The sequence below is a fragment of the Corvus kubaryi genome, unplaced genomic scaffold, assembly GCF_017639235.1.
Source record: "Corvus kubaryi isolate FWS band 111438036 unplaced genomic scaffold, C.kubaryi_AGA036_p1.0 37354, whole genome shotgun sequence".
NCBI classification, from domain to species: Eukaryota; Metazoa; Chordata; class Aves; order Passeriformes; family Corvidae; genus Corvus; species Corvus kubaryi.
In genome coordinates this window covers 10,539,088-10,554,057 of record NW_024581116.1, presented here as the reverse complement: position 1 = coordinate 10,554,057, position 14,970 = coordinate 10,539,088, and the positions used below count along the sequence as shown (strand labels likewise).

The following is a 14,970-nucleotide window of genomic DNA, read 5'->3' as shown; positions in this document are numbered from 1 at the left end:
CCCCCTCCCAATATCCTCAGGACTCAATCTTTGAAGATGTTTGGCTCCTCAAATGAATACTCAACTTAATGTATTATTTTTAGTGCCCAAATGAGATATATGCAGCATAGACTGAAGCCTAGCAGCTGAAATTCATCCTTAACAGGCAACTTTTCCCCCTCTAACTTAAATGCAACTATTATTAAATCAGACTGCCTTATTTGACAGAGGTAATAACATTCACGGTAATTTCAGTACTACCAATTAACTGTAAAACAAGATATTCTCAGCCACAACTCCTCCAATCTGAAATAAGCCTTGTCTTAGGTTATAATGTAAGATGTAACCAAAAGTATGTATTCTATCACTATCTGTTAAAACCAGGTGGGGCAGTGTTCTTTGTCTCTTCCATGACACATCCCTGGTAACTCCCTCCGGGGGAGATCTTCTGTTAATGGGTCATCCAGCCTCACTGCATGACTCATAAAATTACATCATCCCATTGTGAGATGCTCCGCCCAGGAGAAGGAACCAAGCATTCCATCCTGGATATAATCTGAGATTCCGAACACCACAGACACCTTTCCACTGGATTCCCAGAGGACAGGAGCTACACAGCTACCACTGGACTTTCTAAGGAAGAGCAGACCCTTCTACAGGATCACTGCTTCAACAGAACCACATCCATCACTTCAGGAGGACTGCAGCCACCATTTAATTGGACTGCTATCACCACCCCGACTAACAGGGTGTCAGGTTGTATCCTGGCTCTGTCAGTTTAAACCAGTGTTTTCTGCCTTTATCTTTCATTTTCCTATTAAACTGTGCTTCTGACTTGGAGTCTCCCACTGGTTTGTTTTCAAACTAGTACAGCCTTTACTCCAGCTCTGGACTAGACAAGGCATTTTTTTTATTTCAGGTATTAGCAGAATGTAGCAGCTGACCATTTCAGCTATTTTACAGAGAAAATATTCCACTCATGTGAAATGTTTCATTCCTCCCCTCTTCCAGATGACTTTTTAATGGTATCTTTGAACACATATTCTAATGATCAACTCAAATGTCCTAAAACATAACATAAATGCACACTGCAATGCAACTCAGTGTCTTATTAACGCAGCTTACCTGCAACCCTCAGCAGGTTTGCCAGTTCCAGGAGCTTAGCAGACTGTTTATAGTTTGTTGACATCTGCGCCAGACAGTCCTTGATGAGACTGAGTCGATCGGAACACAAACGCACTGTTGAAAGCAGAACTGGTTTAGAGACTGCACAAATGAACTTGACTGCTGTGCTCCTGCTTCAACAACACAGGGCAGGAGGAGTGCTGGGGAGTATAAGAATGCCAATACAAACTGAAAACCAGCTCAAGGCTGCTTGCATGCAGATCCTCAATTATACCTACAAACAGAAAGTTAAAATAACGCTGCAGGATATCCAGCCCCAATCATTAGCAAGTCAAGTCAAGTTATGAAGGGAGCAAAAAGCGGAAAACTGACCCGAATGAAAACTTACTTTTATTTCATTTTTTCACATTCACTGTTTTTAAATGTATACAATTAACCGATATACCTTTATACAATTTTAATTATCAGTTTTGCAGACTGCTAACACAGACACTAACTTTTGTTTAGAATGTTGTAACGAACTAAGATTTCACGCTACATTTTATTTTAGCATGGACAAGATACATCACATAGACTCAAAGAACTGTCATTAGCAAACTCTTAATTTACTTAAAAATTTTCTGTGGAAGTGGAAGGACAGTCTGCAAATCACCAGGTTCTGTCAACTGTATCCTGAGCAGCTTATAATTAGTACTGTGTTTCAAAAAAGATTTTACCAAGAATTAAACAATTATTGTAATTGCATGATTTAATATCATGAACTGATTCCAGTGCCATATTTAGCTTGTTAGTGGGTGGCTAACTTCAGGCTGCTGTTTTAAAAGGTAATGCTTTCATACCATGCAAGTTCTCAGAACTCAGAGGAACAGCATGCAGATATTCCACTTAACACTAAATAAGAGTGAATGGCTGCATGGGGGATAAACTCTGCATTAGCATATGGGGCTTAAAACACAGGATATCAGGCCTCTCAGTAAGAGCAAAGTAGTATTTGCATAATGAAAATCATTAGTTCTGGAAATCAAATTAGACCAAAATGAATAAGAATGGAAGAGCAGGAAAAGGTCATATTTTTAGTTTAATTTTTAATATTCTATCACAGGCCTATATTAGTATACAACAATAAAACGTTTCCAGTCACTGATTATTTAAGCAGGAATTTTTAATACATAACTAAAAGTAATCTAATATAATACCATGGGTAAAACACTTAATGATGGACTTTCCTTCACATTTTATTTTAATAAGGAGTCTTCAAACCAGATTTTATTAAAATATAGCATAACAGTAGTTCATAAACTACTGAGTTTGCTAAAAATAGAAGTGGGGGAAGATCTACAGAAAACTAAATACAGAACTGCAAAAATTGCTAAAAAATTGCTAAAAAACTATTGCTGTGGGAACAGCTGATCCTTAGTGCTATTTTTAACGACACTCTACCAAAGTAACAGATCATTTAAAGGCTTTCATTAAAATTGGAAACATCATTTTAATCTTATTAATTTGATTTACATGAAAGATACTGAAGCAAGGGTAAATCAGGGTCATTAATGAAATCACATGCATTATTTCACATGTTCTAATTAATCTAGATCAGTTGTATTACACATACTGTTAATGCAGTATTATGCCACTACTTTTTAAAAATGATACCTCCATGTCCACATCAAAAAAAGTTGAAGAAAATATGTGCACTTTTCTAGAGGCTGAACAAACTGACTGAGAAATAATTTTACTCTAGGAATCAACAGGCCAGTACTGCAAGATCTGGAAATCAGACATTCTCAGTCCAGAAATTGTAAGATTTCTGAATATAACACACGGAGCATCAACTCACTTGAACAAATACTTGGAAAAAAAGAGAACAAAAGGAGAACACCAAAGTAAAGTAACAACAGCCACTGAGAATATCTACTTCATTTTCCATGAAGTGGAAAGCACTGAAGTGCTAGCCATAAATCCCAGTATTTCTCTGCACAATGCCAGAAGTAAAACATTATCATCAGCATGTCTCATGGCTCAGTGCTCATCTCAGCCAGTTCCACTACTGTTCATGCAATTTCTTTGTACATAATCATAACTTCTTTCCAACTTTTGTCCAACAACTTTCACTGGAGTCAGAGCTCCAAAAGATTTAGTTTTAAGCACATCATCAGAAGAAATACCTAATAAAAGCTCACTTCCACTGTCATTGGGTTTTATATACCTCAAAATTAAACAGCCCACTGGAGACACGAAAACTGCCTCTGCATGAAGTACCTCTCTCCCACCTGTTATTTTAAAGCACACAGGCAAGTGCAGATTATTTGGCAAACAAAATATGAGCTTAAATTATTTCTGTTCAAGTTTCATATACTCGGTATTCTATTTTAAAGTCCTGCTGAAAGTAAGTCCCAAAACACAGACGCCATATGCAAATATCCTTCTTACCTCACATATTCTAAAAAATTTCATTACAAAAATTACTTTTGTATGTGCCTGTAAAGTGCTTGGAGGCAGGAAGTGAACTCTTTAAGTTTAATCATGTCACACTTATGTAATAGTAGCTATTTCTCATGCATATTTATGCCTGTGATTCAAGTAATCATATAAAGAATAAAATTATGCAGTACCTTGTAGCGGTAATATTTTCACACCAAATTCTTCCAGGTAACCCAGAGCACGAATGAGGTCCAACTCCTCCTGAACAGCACTCGGACTGTCTTCAATAAGTTGTAGACAGCACCTAATAAGAATGAAACACATTTTCCTAAAGTTTGATGAATACATTCAAAGTTAAACTTGTGGGAAAAGTTCACCAGCAAATAAAACAAAACAACCAAGCAGTAATTTACTGTACTTGTGAAACATCAAAATACTCTAAACAAATTTCTGGTTTTGGATTGCCTTCAACTGGTTGTGATAAGTACATCACCTAAACCCTCCTGAATTTAGATCGGCAATGAATTTAATAGATGTAACTACTTTAATAGTGTAAGTACTTAAATACGTAATTATTTTGGGAAATATTTCTCCTACCACTATTGCATTTTGATAATGCCATATTCTAGAAGATAAAAGCAAAACAGTGCAAAAAGTTGACAGGAAGTGAAACATTAAGAGTCATTGTCACAAATTCAGTTTCCTCAGCTAGGTACAGCAAATAAACCGAAGCTGAATTAAAAAAAAAACCAACCAACCAACCAACAACTACAACAAAACAACAATAAAAAAACCCCCACTAAATTCCTCTGAAGACGAATTAATAAATGCAACTATTAAGAGCACATTACTCTAAATATTTTTTTTTCAAGTCATATGAATAGTATATTATTGTAATAAGCTTTTAGATAATTTTTTAAAATACAAGTTGCATTCTGGTACAGTGTATTCATATGTAGTTTTACTAATACATGCTGAACAAAGAAAATCAACATGCAAAATCATAGAATCATAGAACAGACATAGGTTGGAAGGGACCTTAAACATTGCCTAGTTCCAAATCCCCTGCCATGGGCAGGGACACCTCCCACTACAACAGGTTGCTCAAGAGCTCCATTCAGCCTGGCCTTGAACACTTCCAGGGATGGGGCATCCACAGCTTCTGTGGACAACCTGTTCTGGTGCCTCACTACCCTCACAGTAAAGATTTTTTTTTTCTTTCCCAAACATCCAGTGTAAACCTACTATCCTCCAGATTGAAACCATTACCCCTTGTCCCACTATATGCCCTTGTAAAAAGTCCCTCTACATCTTTCTTGCAGGCTCCCCTCAGGTACTGGAAGGGCACATTTAGGTCATCCCAGAATGTTCTCTTTTCCAGGCTGAACAATCCCAAATCCCTCAGCCTTTCCTCACAGGAGAGGAAAGAAGAAGGTGCTTCATCCCTCTGGACACACTCCAGCAGGTCTGTGTCCTTCCCGTGCTGGGACCCCAGAGCTGGATGCAGCACTGCAGGTGGTGTCTCACCCCCTCCCCTTCCTCCCCTGCTCCCCTTGCTGCTTTGGGGGCAGCCCAGGACACATTTAATTTCTGGGCTGCAAGAGAACATGTCCAGGTCATGTCCAGCCGTCTCCTCCACCAGCATCCCCAAGTCCTTCTCAGCAGGGCTGCTCTGGATCTGTTCATCCTCCAGCCTGGACTGATACCGGGGTGCAGCACCAGCACTTGGTCTTGTTGAACTTCATGAGTCTCATGAGCTTCAATTCTTGAGCTTGTCCAGATGGCATCTCATCTCAATGATTTTAAATGGTTTAATTCACCATACACATTAAATCAGGAAGTATTTGATTTCTCCAGTTTATCATATGACTTTTATCTCCACACGTTAATTAAGAAAACACATTTTAAATCAAAACCAAAACTGTATGTTAGCTGAACATCCCATATGAACCCATCATATTTTTCAGGCATATTGACAAATATTTCAGGGTGAAGATTAAAATAGGAGTGGAATAAAAGAGCTAAAGAGAAGACAAATATATTCTACCTAAACCAACACATACATGAAGGCTACTAGGAGACCTATACACTGATAATCACTCATGGAAACAAGGTAAGTTACCATGAAACAACTGATTGAAGTAAGTCAGAGAAGGACCAAAACATGTTACTGAACAGAATAAACACAGAGTCACACATTCATACCAAGTATTTGAGCTATAAACCACGTATTTTGAAATATCACCATAAAACCCTAAGAGAAAAGCTGGTCACAGGACCCTTATTCATTAAAAGGGTCTTTAAACTCCCTGCATTAAAAGCAACATTACTCTGTACTTCCAGAGCCTGCTTATGAAAAATATTCTCAATAGACAACTGGGGGAGGGGAGGGGGGGGGAATATAATATCAAATAAACCCTAATGCTATGACAACATTAAATCAGTTGTATTTATGTATATGATAGTGGCAAATGTACCTGGCCAACTCCATACAGCTATCAGTCAAACTCGTTGAAGAATTGAAATATTCTCTACCAGCAGCCAAAACTAGTTCAATACTTCTGGCATAGCTGACTCGGTACTGCAGCTTCCCTTTTGATGAACTCGGCAGATCCACTGACCAAACACGGCAATGCATCATTTGCCCAGCCAGGTGGATATTGTCTATACTGCTTGAGCATAAAAGACTTTCGGTGAATATCTAAAAGAAAGAACAGTAATTTAATAACCTGCAGGAGCAGCAGCAGTTTCAATTAAGCTTATCTGCATTTTATGGCATAAACCCCTTTGAATGCAAGGAACTTTGAAGTCAAAAGAATATATATATATATTCAGTCCAAGCAGAAAATCTGACTTCTGTCAAGGGAAGTATTTCTACAATTCACTTAAGTAAAGCTAAAATTAACTAGTAGCTACTTTCTATTTACTGGAAGTTAAAAAAAAAAAAAAAAAGCATATTAACTGTCTTTTTACAGTATGACTTAAGACACCAAAAATATACCTACATTCTGAGGTGTACTACAATATAAGAATCTGAAAAGGCAGTTCACTATTAAGACCTTAAAACTAACAACATATGAGAAGAAATTTTGTATTCCTAAAGAAACTAAAAATATATAGGACTGAGCACGTAAAATGTTCCTTAAATTTCAACCAAGACTATCTTCAAAGAATGCAAACTAATATAATGCTGTATTCTGCCAGAAAACACCTAGCTTATTTACAGGTAAAAGTTTTACCCACTTTAAGACACTCAAAATAATCTCAATTCCTTACAAAAATAATTTGCTTTTTTCTTAAGCATAGTCATTATTGTCCTAATGAAAAGAAACAGAAATTCGATCATTTCAGAAAATATCACAGCTGCAACAATATGGCCTTTATTGAATGTTTTAAAGTTCATAGCAAATTCAAGAGGATCAGTGAATCATAGAAGAGCCCTATTAAAAAAAAATAATTGCCCTAGGGCATATCACCGTGTCCCGCAGCCATAGGGAGGAGGAGAGAAGATCCAGCAGGCAAGAATTGTGCAGCAAGATTGATTTTTTAAATTATTTTACAAACTCTTCTATAGACTTTTTTCTTCATAGTCTAATTGGACAAAGGATCAGCCACCCCTTAGGGTGATTGGCTAAAATCCTAAACATCCATTGTCAAAATATTTTTCTACTATACTATAAACAGGACTTTTCATGGCTGCAGGTGTTTCATTGTTTACATAACTCTGCTACCTCTTCTGTGAGAGAGAAAAGTCTCTCACAGGCTTAGAAAATAGCAAGAAAATCCTTGCTAGCAGCATTTTGTATCCACAGAGCCCAGGTTGGGAGAGACCTCTAAAGATGATCTGGTCCAACCTTTCATGGGAAAGAGGGCATAGATGAGATTATTTAGCACTCTATCCAATCATAGTTTAATTTCAGGATACTTTTTTTCTAGGAAGAACCTCTCCAAACCACCTCATGCTCTGGAAAGGAAAACAGTTCTGTGCTTCTTAAAGAACATCACACAATTGGATCATCTTCCATTTCACAACATACCAACCCTCAAGGAACAGCGAGAGATGCAAAGTATCACAGCTGACCCTTCTTCCTCAAAGATCCCACATGGAACATTTACCTCTCTCAAAACTTAAGAAGTCCTCCTTCAAGAGGACAGAATTCACCTTGCATGAAAGAAGAACAAACTAAGCATCATGCTCAAAAATACTGAAACCTCAGATGGGATTGCAAATCCTTACTGCCTCACCAATTTATCAATTTTGAAGTTATTGAAGTATAATTGCATATGACAGCACCACATTTCAAAGCATTTTCAGTACTCCTACATAATTTTTTCCAAAACCCTTAGTTGTGTTTCTTTTTCAATTATATGGTTCAGAGTTTAAAAAAATAGTGTCAATAGAAAACTTACATTAAGATCAGAGCAAAGTAAATGCCTTATTTACAGAGTGCTCTAGTATTACAATTTTTTAACATGCACGTAAAAAAAATTTCAAGTACACCAAGTTGTAGCCTACCACAAAACCATGACTATTAAACATGCTGCAATTTTTCTAGCTGCACTACAGGGAAAGAATGATTTTTCTCACATATAAGTTGAATAGCATTGGTTTTTTTCTTTTTTTTTCTACTTTGCTTTTAAAACTTCTCCTAAGAGCTAATCAGATGGATAGCCATAAGCAATTAAATCTGTAAACTGCAGTAAAACCTGCTTTTATATAGATATAAACACTAATTATAGTGGACACAGTACTGCATCTGTAATAAAATGCAGTACATTGAAGTGAAAATGTAAATAACACGTCACAGCAAATTCTACATCTGTCTAACAGCTGTCCTTTGCAAATACTAATGACATGGGTTTGGGCTTTATGCACATGCAAGGGTTTTTACCTTCACTGAAATTAGATTTCTCATCTCACATAATTTTACTTCAATTGCAAGCAGCAGAAAGTCCATAATCCTATTAACGATCTTGGATAATAGTATCAAGCCAGAACTCCATGTTTAAGAAATGCTTGAGTGAAGACAGTGCTTTATTTTCATTAGTTCGGAGTGTTTGTTGTTAAACACATTTGTACATGGAATTACAGGCTACAGAACAAAGTTGACTCAATTTCTAAAAAGCTGAATTTTAATAAAAGATATACAGGATATTTATTAGAAGGGCTTTAGATAAAATGAATAAACACCAGAATTTTTCCTTAAATAAAATACAGCAAAAAGCCAGTAGACAACCAAGTAACAACACTTGGAAAATGTATTTACAGTTGTGAGCAACAATATGAAATAAGAATCTATAGCTTACTTGGGACATAAGTCAGTAAGAAGATACAAAACTCACCTCATAGCAAGTATCTGAATGTAAGCATCTATACACTTTCTGCTGCATGTCCAACATATCCTGGAGTAATTGCTTCCACTGTGTCTCACCAACTGACGGTTGCCTACAAATATTTTTTAAAATTAAATATTCTCTTCCCCAACAAATTTAAAGAAAAGCAGTAGATTTCCATCACCAAAAATACGAGTTTTCTCAAATGCTATTTCAGTATTTAATTAGACTTTTAACCAGGAGTGATTCAAAGACAGATGGCTTTTAATATTAATTAATATTAAAACAGCATCCGTGGGATAAAATGGTTTGACAACAATGCAGTGCCCAAAGTGCTTTTTCTGTTTTCTGTGGGATAAGGCAGGGATTTAAGCAATCTTTCTCAAGAGTCCCCAGCTAGGTTTTGATAATTTTCCATAACACATCAGAAAGTTTGAAGTGCTATCGTCCTGCTGATCCAGGAACTGCAGGGCAAAACCAAGTCTCCAACAGCAACTGAGGATCATTAAAGTGCTGTTCACTGTAGGCAATCTCAAAGGACTAATCAACTGCATGCAATCACAGGAGAATAGAGTTCCAACTTTGTTTCTTAAAATTGAGTGGTATTCAGATTCTTGACCCTCTGAATCCATGGATCTCTGTTTATGCACAAAGCCTCAACTTCTTGTGCCCTATCAAAACTTTTACTAGTAAAAACACTATGAAGGTTTTTTGACATTATCTTGAGCCTTTCAGATTAGAAAAAGACCTTTTTAAATTACATGAGCTAGTTCCAGCTAATAGTGATTTTCTCATGTGGCATTAGCTTTTATTTTGGCAAAACAGAAGTGGAAAAACCAACATTTTTCCTACAGAGGCATTGTCTTGATCTTTCTAAAGAGAGGTTTCCAGAAGTCTTAAAGAGCTTTCAGACTACTAAAAATCTAAATACCACTCTACCATAATGGATAAACTGCTGTGCATATTTGCTGTAAATAAGAAAGAAAGTCACCCGCAGTTGTGGCTGGTTTTCCCAGGATTCAAAATTTTTATCTGCTTATGCCAAGAGCCATTTAATAATTCATGTACAGTTGAAAGATGAGTTAAATGAAGTAGTTCTTAACTAGAAAAACTGAGAAATAATACTGGGAATATAAGTGGTAGAATCAATACCTAAAATCAGTAAGTTACCATATTACAAGGGTTCCAAGAAAACACACCAAAAAAACCAAAGCATTATTTTACAAATCCTACACTCTCAATAAAATTAAATAGGTCTTAAAGGACTTTATTTACAATATGTTATCTTTCACAATTCATCATCCTGCAATATTTTGCAGCCAGTATGCCTTTTAAGCTTGTTTACTTGAACACAAACATACTAAAGCAGAGATTTTTGACTGTGGAGAATGCAGCCAAAAACTAATCATGTTAATCACATGTTTAACCAATCTCTATATGTACACTGTCTTCAGGGTGAACACCCCAGCTCCCTGCTGCCACAAAGCAGGCAGGCATGCTCTGTTACCTCACCGCGCTTCCCCTCTTATCCCGGTGCCTCGTGGAATACTAACTTGCGACCTGTGTGCCTTGTCAGCCGGATCATCAGCTTCCGCGCCTCCTCTGCACTGTCCTTCGTGTCTCTCACGAAGGAGACCGGCTTCTGCAGGCCATGCTTCTCCAACAGCTCCGACACACTGCAAACAGAGTCAGCGCTCTTGAATCCTGCACAACTGTACAACTACTGCTGCAGCAGCAGGACTCTCAAACAATGTACTGCAAATGCAAACAGTCTCCATAAAATCTCTAATAGTATAGCTTAACCAGAGTAACATTACCTACATTTTAAAAACTATATATATATATTAAATAATACCATAAGGTAAACACATAGCACCACAGTTTTAGCCTTTGATCACTCAAAGCATTAGAGAGTATCAAGATCAAAACAAACTCCTCAGGTTAACCCTCCTTCCCCCTGCCAAAAAAAAGCCCACTGAAAATAAAAACAAACAAAACAAAAAATCCCCAACCAAACAAATAAAAAAATTCCCCAACAAAACCCCACACACAAAAAAACCCAAACAAAACAAAAAAAACAAAACACAACCCCCCCAAACTTTTATTCCAAGAACAGTATCTCTACAGTTCTATACTATTCAAATAGATAAAACCATTCAAAATTTCTATGTTCTGAATACAAAAAACATACAGATAATCTTGTTGACAGCATTAAAAAAAATATATTCTTGCTGGTTTCTTATAAAAATGTTCTTGGCTATGCTTAGTGATTTCTCTAAGAATATTTATTTCAGCAAAATGCAATACCTAAGAATTTGTTCCAGTTCATCTACTTCATCATGAAGAGTGTTAGTTTTATCTGTTTCAGGCCTGCAATGATATCACACAATTAAATATATACATAAACACATATTTCTTATAATTTCCTCTTGTAACTCACATTATATACACATGAAGATAAGTAGTTTGAAACATTCCTTGATTAAAATAAATGTTTACTTGTAAATATTAAAACTATTGGGCTTCTTGCTGTAAAGACAGTTAAAATTTAGAGGGTCCCTCAATTTTTTAAGAGCAGAGGCTTTCCTTCTTCCTTAGACTTTTCTCAGGCTCTCTCCTTCCTTCATGTAAAAAATACTGGAAAAATAGTTTACACCTCACAGATCACAGAGTATCTATCACCTCTTCATGCTTTCACTTTCTTGAGCATTACTTGTCCTTCAATAGGTTTTCCATCTTCCCTCTCTCACAGGGACATATTGCTGCTTTTAAGTTAACTGCAAGACGCCACTATTGCAAGAAAACCAGTAAGACAGCACTAACACTTGGTCTCAATTCATCAGACTATGAAAGTCTAAGAAACAATACAGAAGCCTTGGTCTAGGCTGCTACTTTAACTCATGTTCTGCTGCATTAACTGGTAGAGTATGTACTTCTGATGTATATACAGCAGAAGTATATAGATACATTACAATCATGGCAGCTCAGAGGTGAACAGAGTATTCCAGTAACTTGGTCTGCCCTTTAGTGACTTAACAACCCTTTTTAAAGCTTTAATTCACAGCTATATTTAATATTTCTAAAATATTTGTAAATAACCAAATAATTTACAAATAAAATGTTTACCCATATCCTCTTTGTGGAAGGCATTCCAAAATATCATAACAAAGAGAGAGCTGGTCATCTCGCTCACAGCTATAAATACACTCCAACGCCGTGATCATAAGCTGGTCCTGATCAGGGATAATTTGTTGCTGACACTAACAAGAAAAGAAAGAACACTGGTTTTTATTCCCTGTTTCTAATTCAACAGTAAATTTTCTTTTCAACATAAAAAGATAGGTACTCCAAGAAAATAAATTTTCTTCAGGTGCAATTAGAATGTTTCTTGATAACAACGTGGTGAAGTCATAACCTGAATCTTATCTTGGCTAGTTTTCTGCAGTGCAGACACTTGAAAGAACAGTGGTATGCCACTATACCCTTTTTGAATTTGAGAAGTGGAGAGGGTGCAGAGGAAGGCAACTGCTGCAAACATTTGTCAGATTTATTTAATATGTACAACAGTACCAACATACATTGAAGAGCTGTGGTTGTGCTTCACTGGTTGATTTCTGTCCATACACTCAGAACATTCAATAGCATGCAGAAATGTGCCTGTGTGCTCTGGAATAATTATTTAAGCCATAGAAGCAGCGTAAAACACTCAACATGGAAAGCAACTTCAACCCTTACTCAGTGAACTCTCACCTCAATCCTAATGGCCCCCACTTTATTCTTTACATTTGCTGAGTAAGGCGGGAGAGGGGGGGAGTAACTTGACATCTACTCCTAGTAAAATTCCTCAGGGAAAAAAATATTAGTGAGATCATTAAACTCTTTCATATCCACTTTTTATAAAGCAAATATGCCAGGAATTTACTTTAAACAGGTCACCCGAAAATCACTTCAAAGAAGAATCCGTAATTTTTATTCTACTAAGCTAGAATCATTATTACATTAATTTGACAATCTCATCAAGGACAGTTTAGCTGCATTATGATTTATGCTACAAAACTTTTTAATTGTTGTTTTCTAAAACATAACAAATTCTGGGTCTAAGAAAAAGGGAAAGATCAGAAAGATGGTCTGATTTAGAAAAACTAACTCTATTTCTGAATTAACCTCTTCAGGACAAGAATTTCCAAAGAAACCAGTAGAATCAACAGGGCTCTTTACTTACAGCAGGTTTTGAATTCTGAAATATCTTCAGAGGTAGAGTCAAGTCTTCCTTTGCCAGTGTTACTAAATATTCTTTAAAAAGGGTATTTGCAAGACCAGGGGACTGATTTTCACAGCGGTGGAGAAAAGGGATCATCCACTGGTAAACATTCTTCACATATTTTTCATCTGAGGACTGGAAAGCACAAAGAGTTACAGAGAGGAAATATAAGAACTAGTTCAGCTTCATTGTCCAAAATAAGCAGGAAAAGCAAAAAACCAAATAGAACCTTTTTTGATCAATATAACTGAAACAGTTATCTTCAGCTATCACAAACAGATCACTACATCATGAAGCCCTGAAACAATCTTTCTGCTACCCAATGGCTTGAGGAAACTGAGCAGAACAGCAGTAAAGCCCATTGGTGAGGAAAGCCTCCCTTCCTCCTGCAGTTTCAGAATGAGTGAAAGACCATGCAAGCATCTCCGAGTAGCATTACTTTCAGTAATTCAGCAAGAATGTAAAACAGAAAACCAAATGCTGAGTGGCTATATAAATAAAAAAAAAAATTCTGAGTATTTTCCTAGTTTCCTCTGGTGCTTATGTGTTCTTCAACTGAATTTCAGAACCCTATTCCATCTCTAGCTATTTTTCAGCCCTTCCAAGACGTCTTTTTCTATCCTGAAATGCCATGGATAAGTTCAATACAGAGACAAAAACACACATACAGTGCAAAGGCAAATATTAAAGTTTCTTGACAATATTTAAAGACACCAGAAAACATCCATGGAAAACATTCATTGTTGTGGTATCTGCAGCATCATCAAGAGCTACAATGAAGATCCCTTAAAAAAGGTCAACAAAAAGGGAGTTCACAGCTTTCAAAAGAAGATTTAGTAGCACTGAGTCCTCAGCCAGGGACAAAGTGGGTCTTTGAGAAAACTGAGCCAATTTAGCTTTTTTTAGAAACAAATAAACATAGAAATAAACCCTACCACAACAACAACAACAAAAAAGGAACAGTGAAAATGTAGAATTTTTACTGAATTAAAGACAGAGGTTCATCAGAAAAATGACAGTGCCTTTATATACACAGGATCCAGAGTAACCTGAGTTACTGGATTTCGAGGTGTACTTATTATTTATTCAAAATACTTACATTCTTCATCAACAGTCTCAGCTTGTCAATGTCTTTCATCTCTAAAAGTTCCTTCAAAGTCAAAGTTCGATCACCATCAGTCTCATAAACCACAGTCTCAAGAGTGACCAGATTGTCACAAAGCACCTGCAGACCAGGAATGTTCCTCTCCATGCCAAGACGAACAAGGGACAGAGCACAGTCAACCTGAAAAATAATTACAAAAACACTGCTGTACAACTGTTTGCCAAAAGCCAACTTCAATCTATGTCCTGTCTGTGCATCTATTTTATTTCCCTGTTGCTTAATAGGCAATTTTAAGTTCCTAGAAGCTTTTGTGGACGGTATATTCCCAGATGAATTGTCCTTCTCAGCTTTATGAAGACCACATAAAATGCTTAATCTTAGGGGATGGTATCGTTATATGCTTTTAACCAAGATGCATCCTATTGATGCACGTAAATTAGAATATTATTCCCTCTGGAAATCACACACAGCTCCTCTCAGTATACGGAATATGAAGGATTGCTTTAAACTAAGACAATCAGGTAACTGACATGCAACATGACTTTTCTAGCTGAACATGATTTAGTAATTTTAATTGTTGCATTTTATGTCACAAAAAACAATAACAGGCTTCTTCCCTAGTGACTGAAACTACCTTTATATGAAAGGTTCTGTTTCAATTTCAAAGAACACAATACTGGCTGTAAATATTCAGCAAGGCAGACATAAGTCTTGGAGAGCAGAATGCTAATTTATACATTATATA

The 14,970-nt window shown here is 36.5% G+C and overlaps 1 protein-coding gene across 3 annotated transcripts in view; it reads right to left on the bottom strand.

Annotated features, from left to right (window-relative positions):
* The window catches only part of NBAS (NBAS subunit of NRZ tethering complex), a 167,339-nt gene that overhangs the window by 105,702 nt on the left and 46,667 nt on the right, over positions 1–14,970 (bottom strand). For all 3 annotated transcript variants that reach the window (XM_042032953.1, XM_042032954.1, XM_042032955.1), the window contains exons 24-32: positions 14,220–14,405; positions 13,082–13,255; positions 11,986–12,119; positions 11,167–11,229; positions 10,413–10,535; positions 8,869–8,971; positions 6,003–6,226; positions 3,717–3,829; positions 1,105–1,218 (exon numbers count right to left, since the gene is read on the bottom strand). In XM_042032953.1, coding sequence (XP_041888887.1) covers positions 1,105–1,218; positions 3,717–3,829; positions 6,003–6,226; positions 8,869–8,971; positions 10,413–10,535; positions 11,167–11,229; positions 11,986–12,119; positions 13,082–13,255; positions 14,220–14,405 — 1,234 coding nt within the window. The remainder of the gene's footprint in view (positions 1–1,104; positions 1,219–3,716; positions 3,830–6,002; positions 6,227–8,868; positions 8,972–10,412; positions 10,536–11,166; positions 11,230–11,985; positions 12,120–13,081; positions 13,256–14,219; positions 14,406–14,970) is intronic.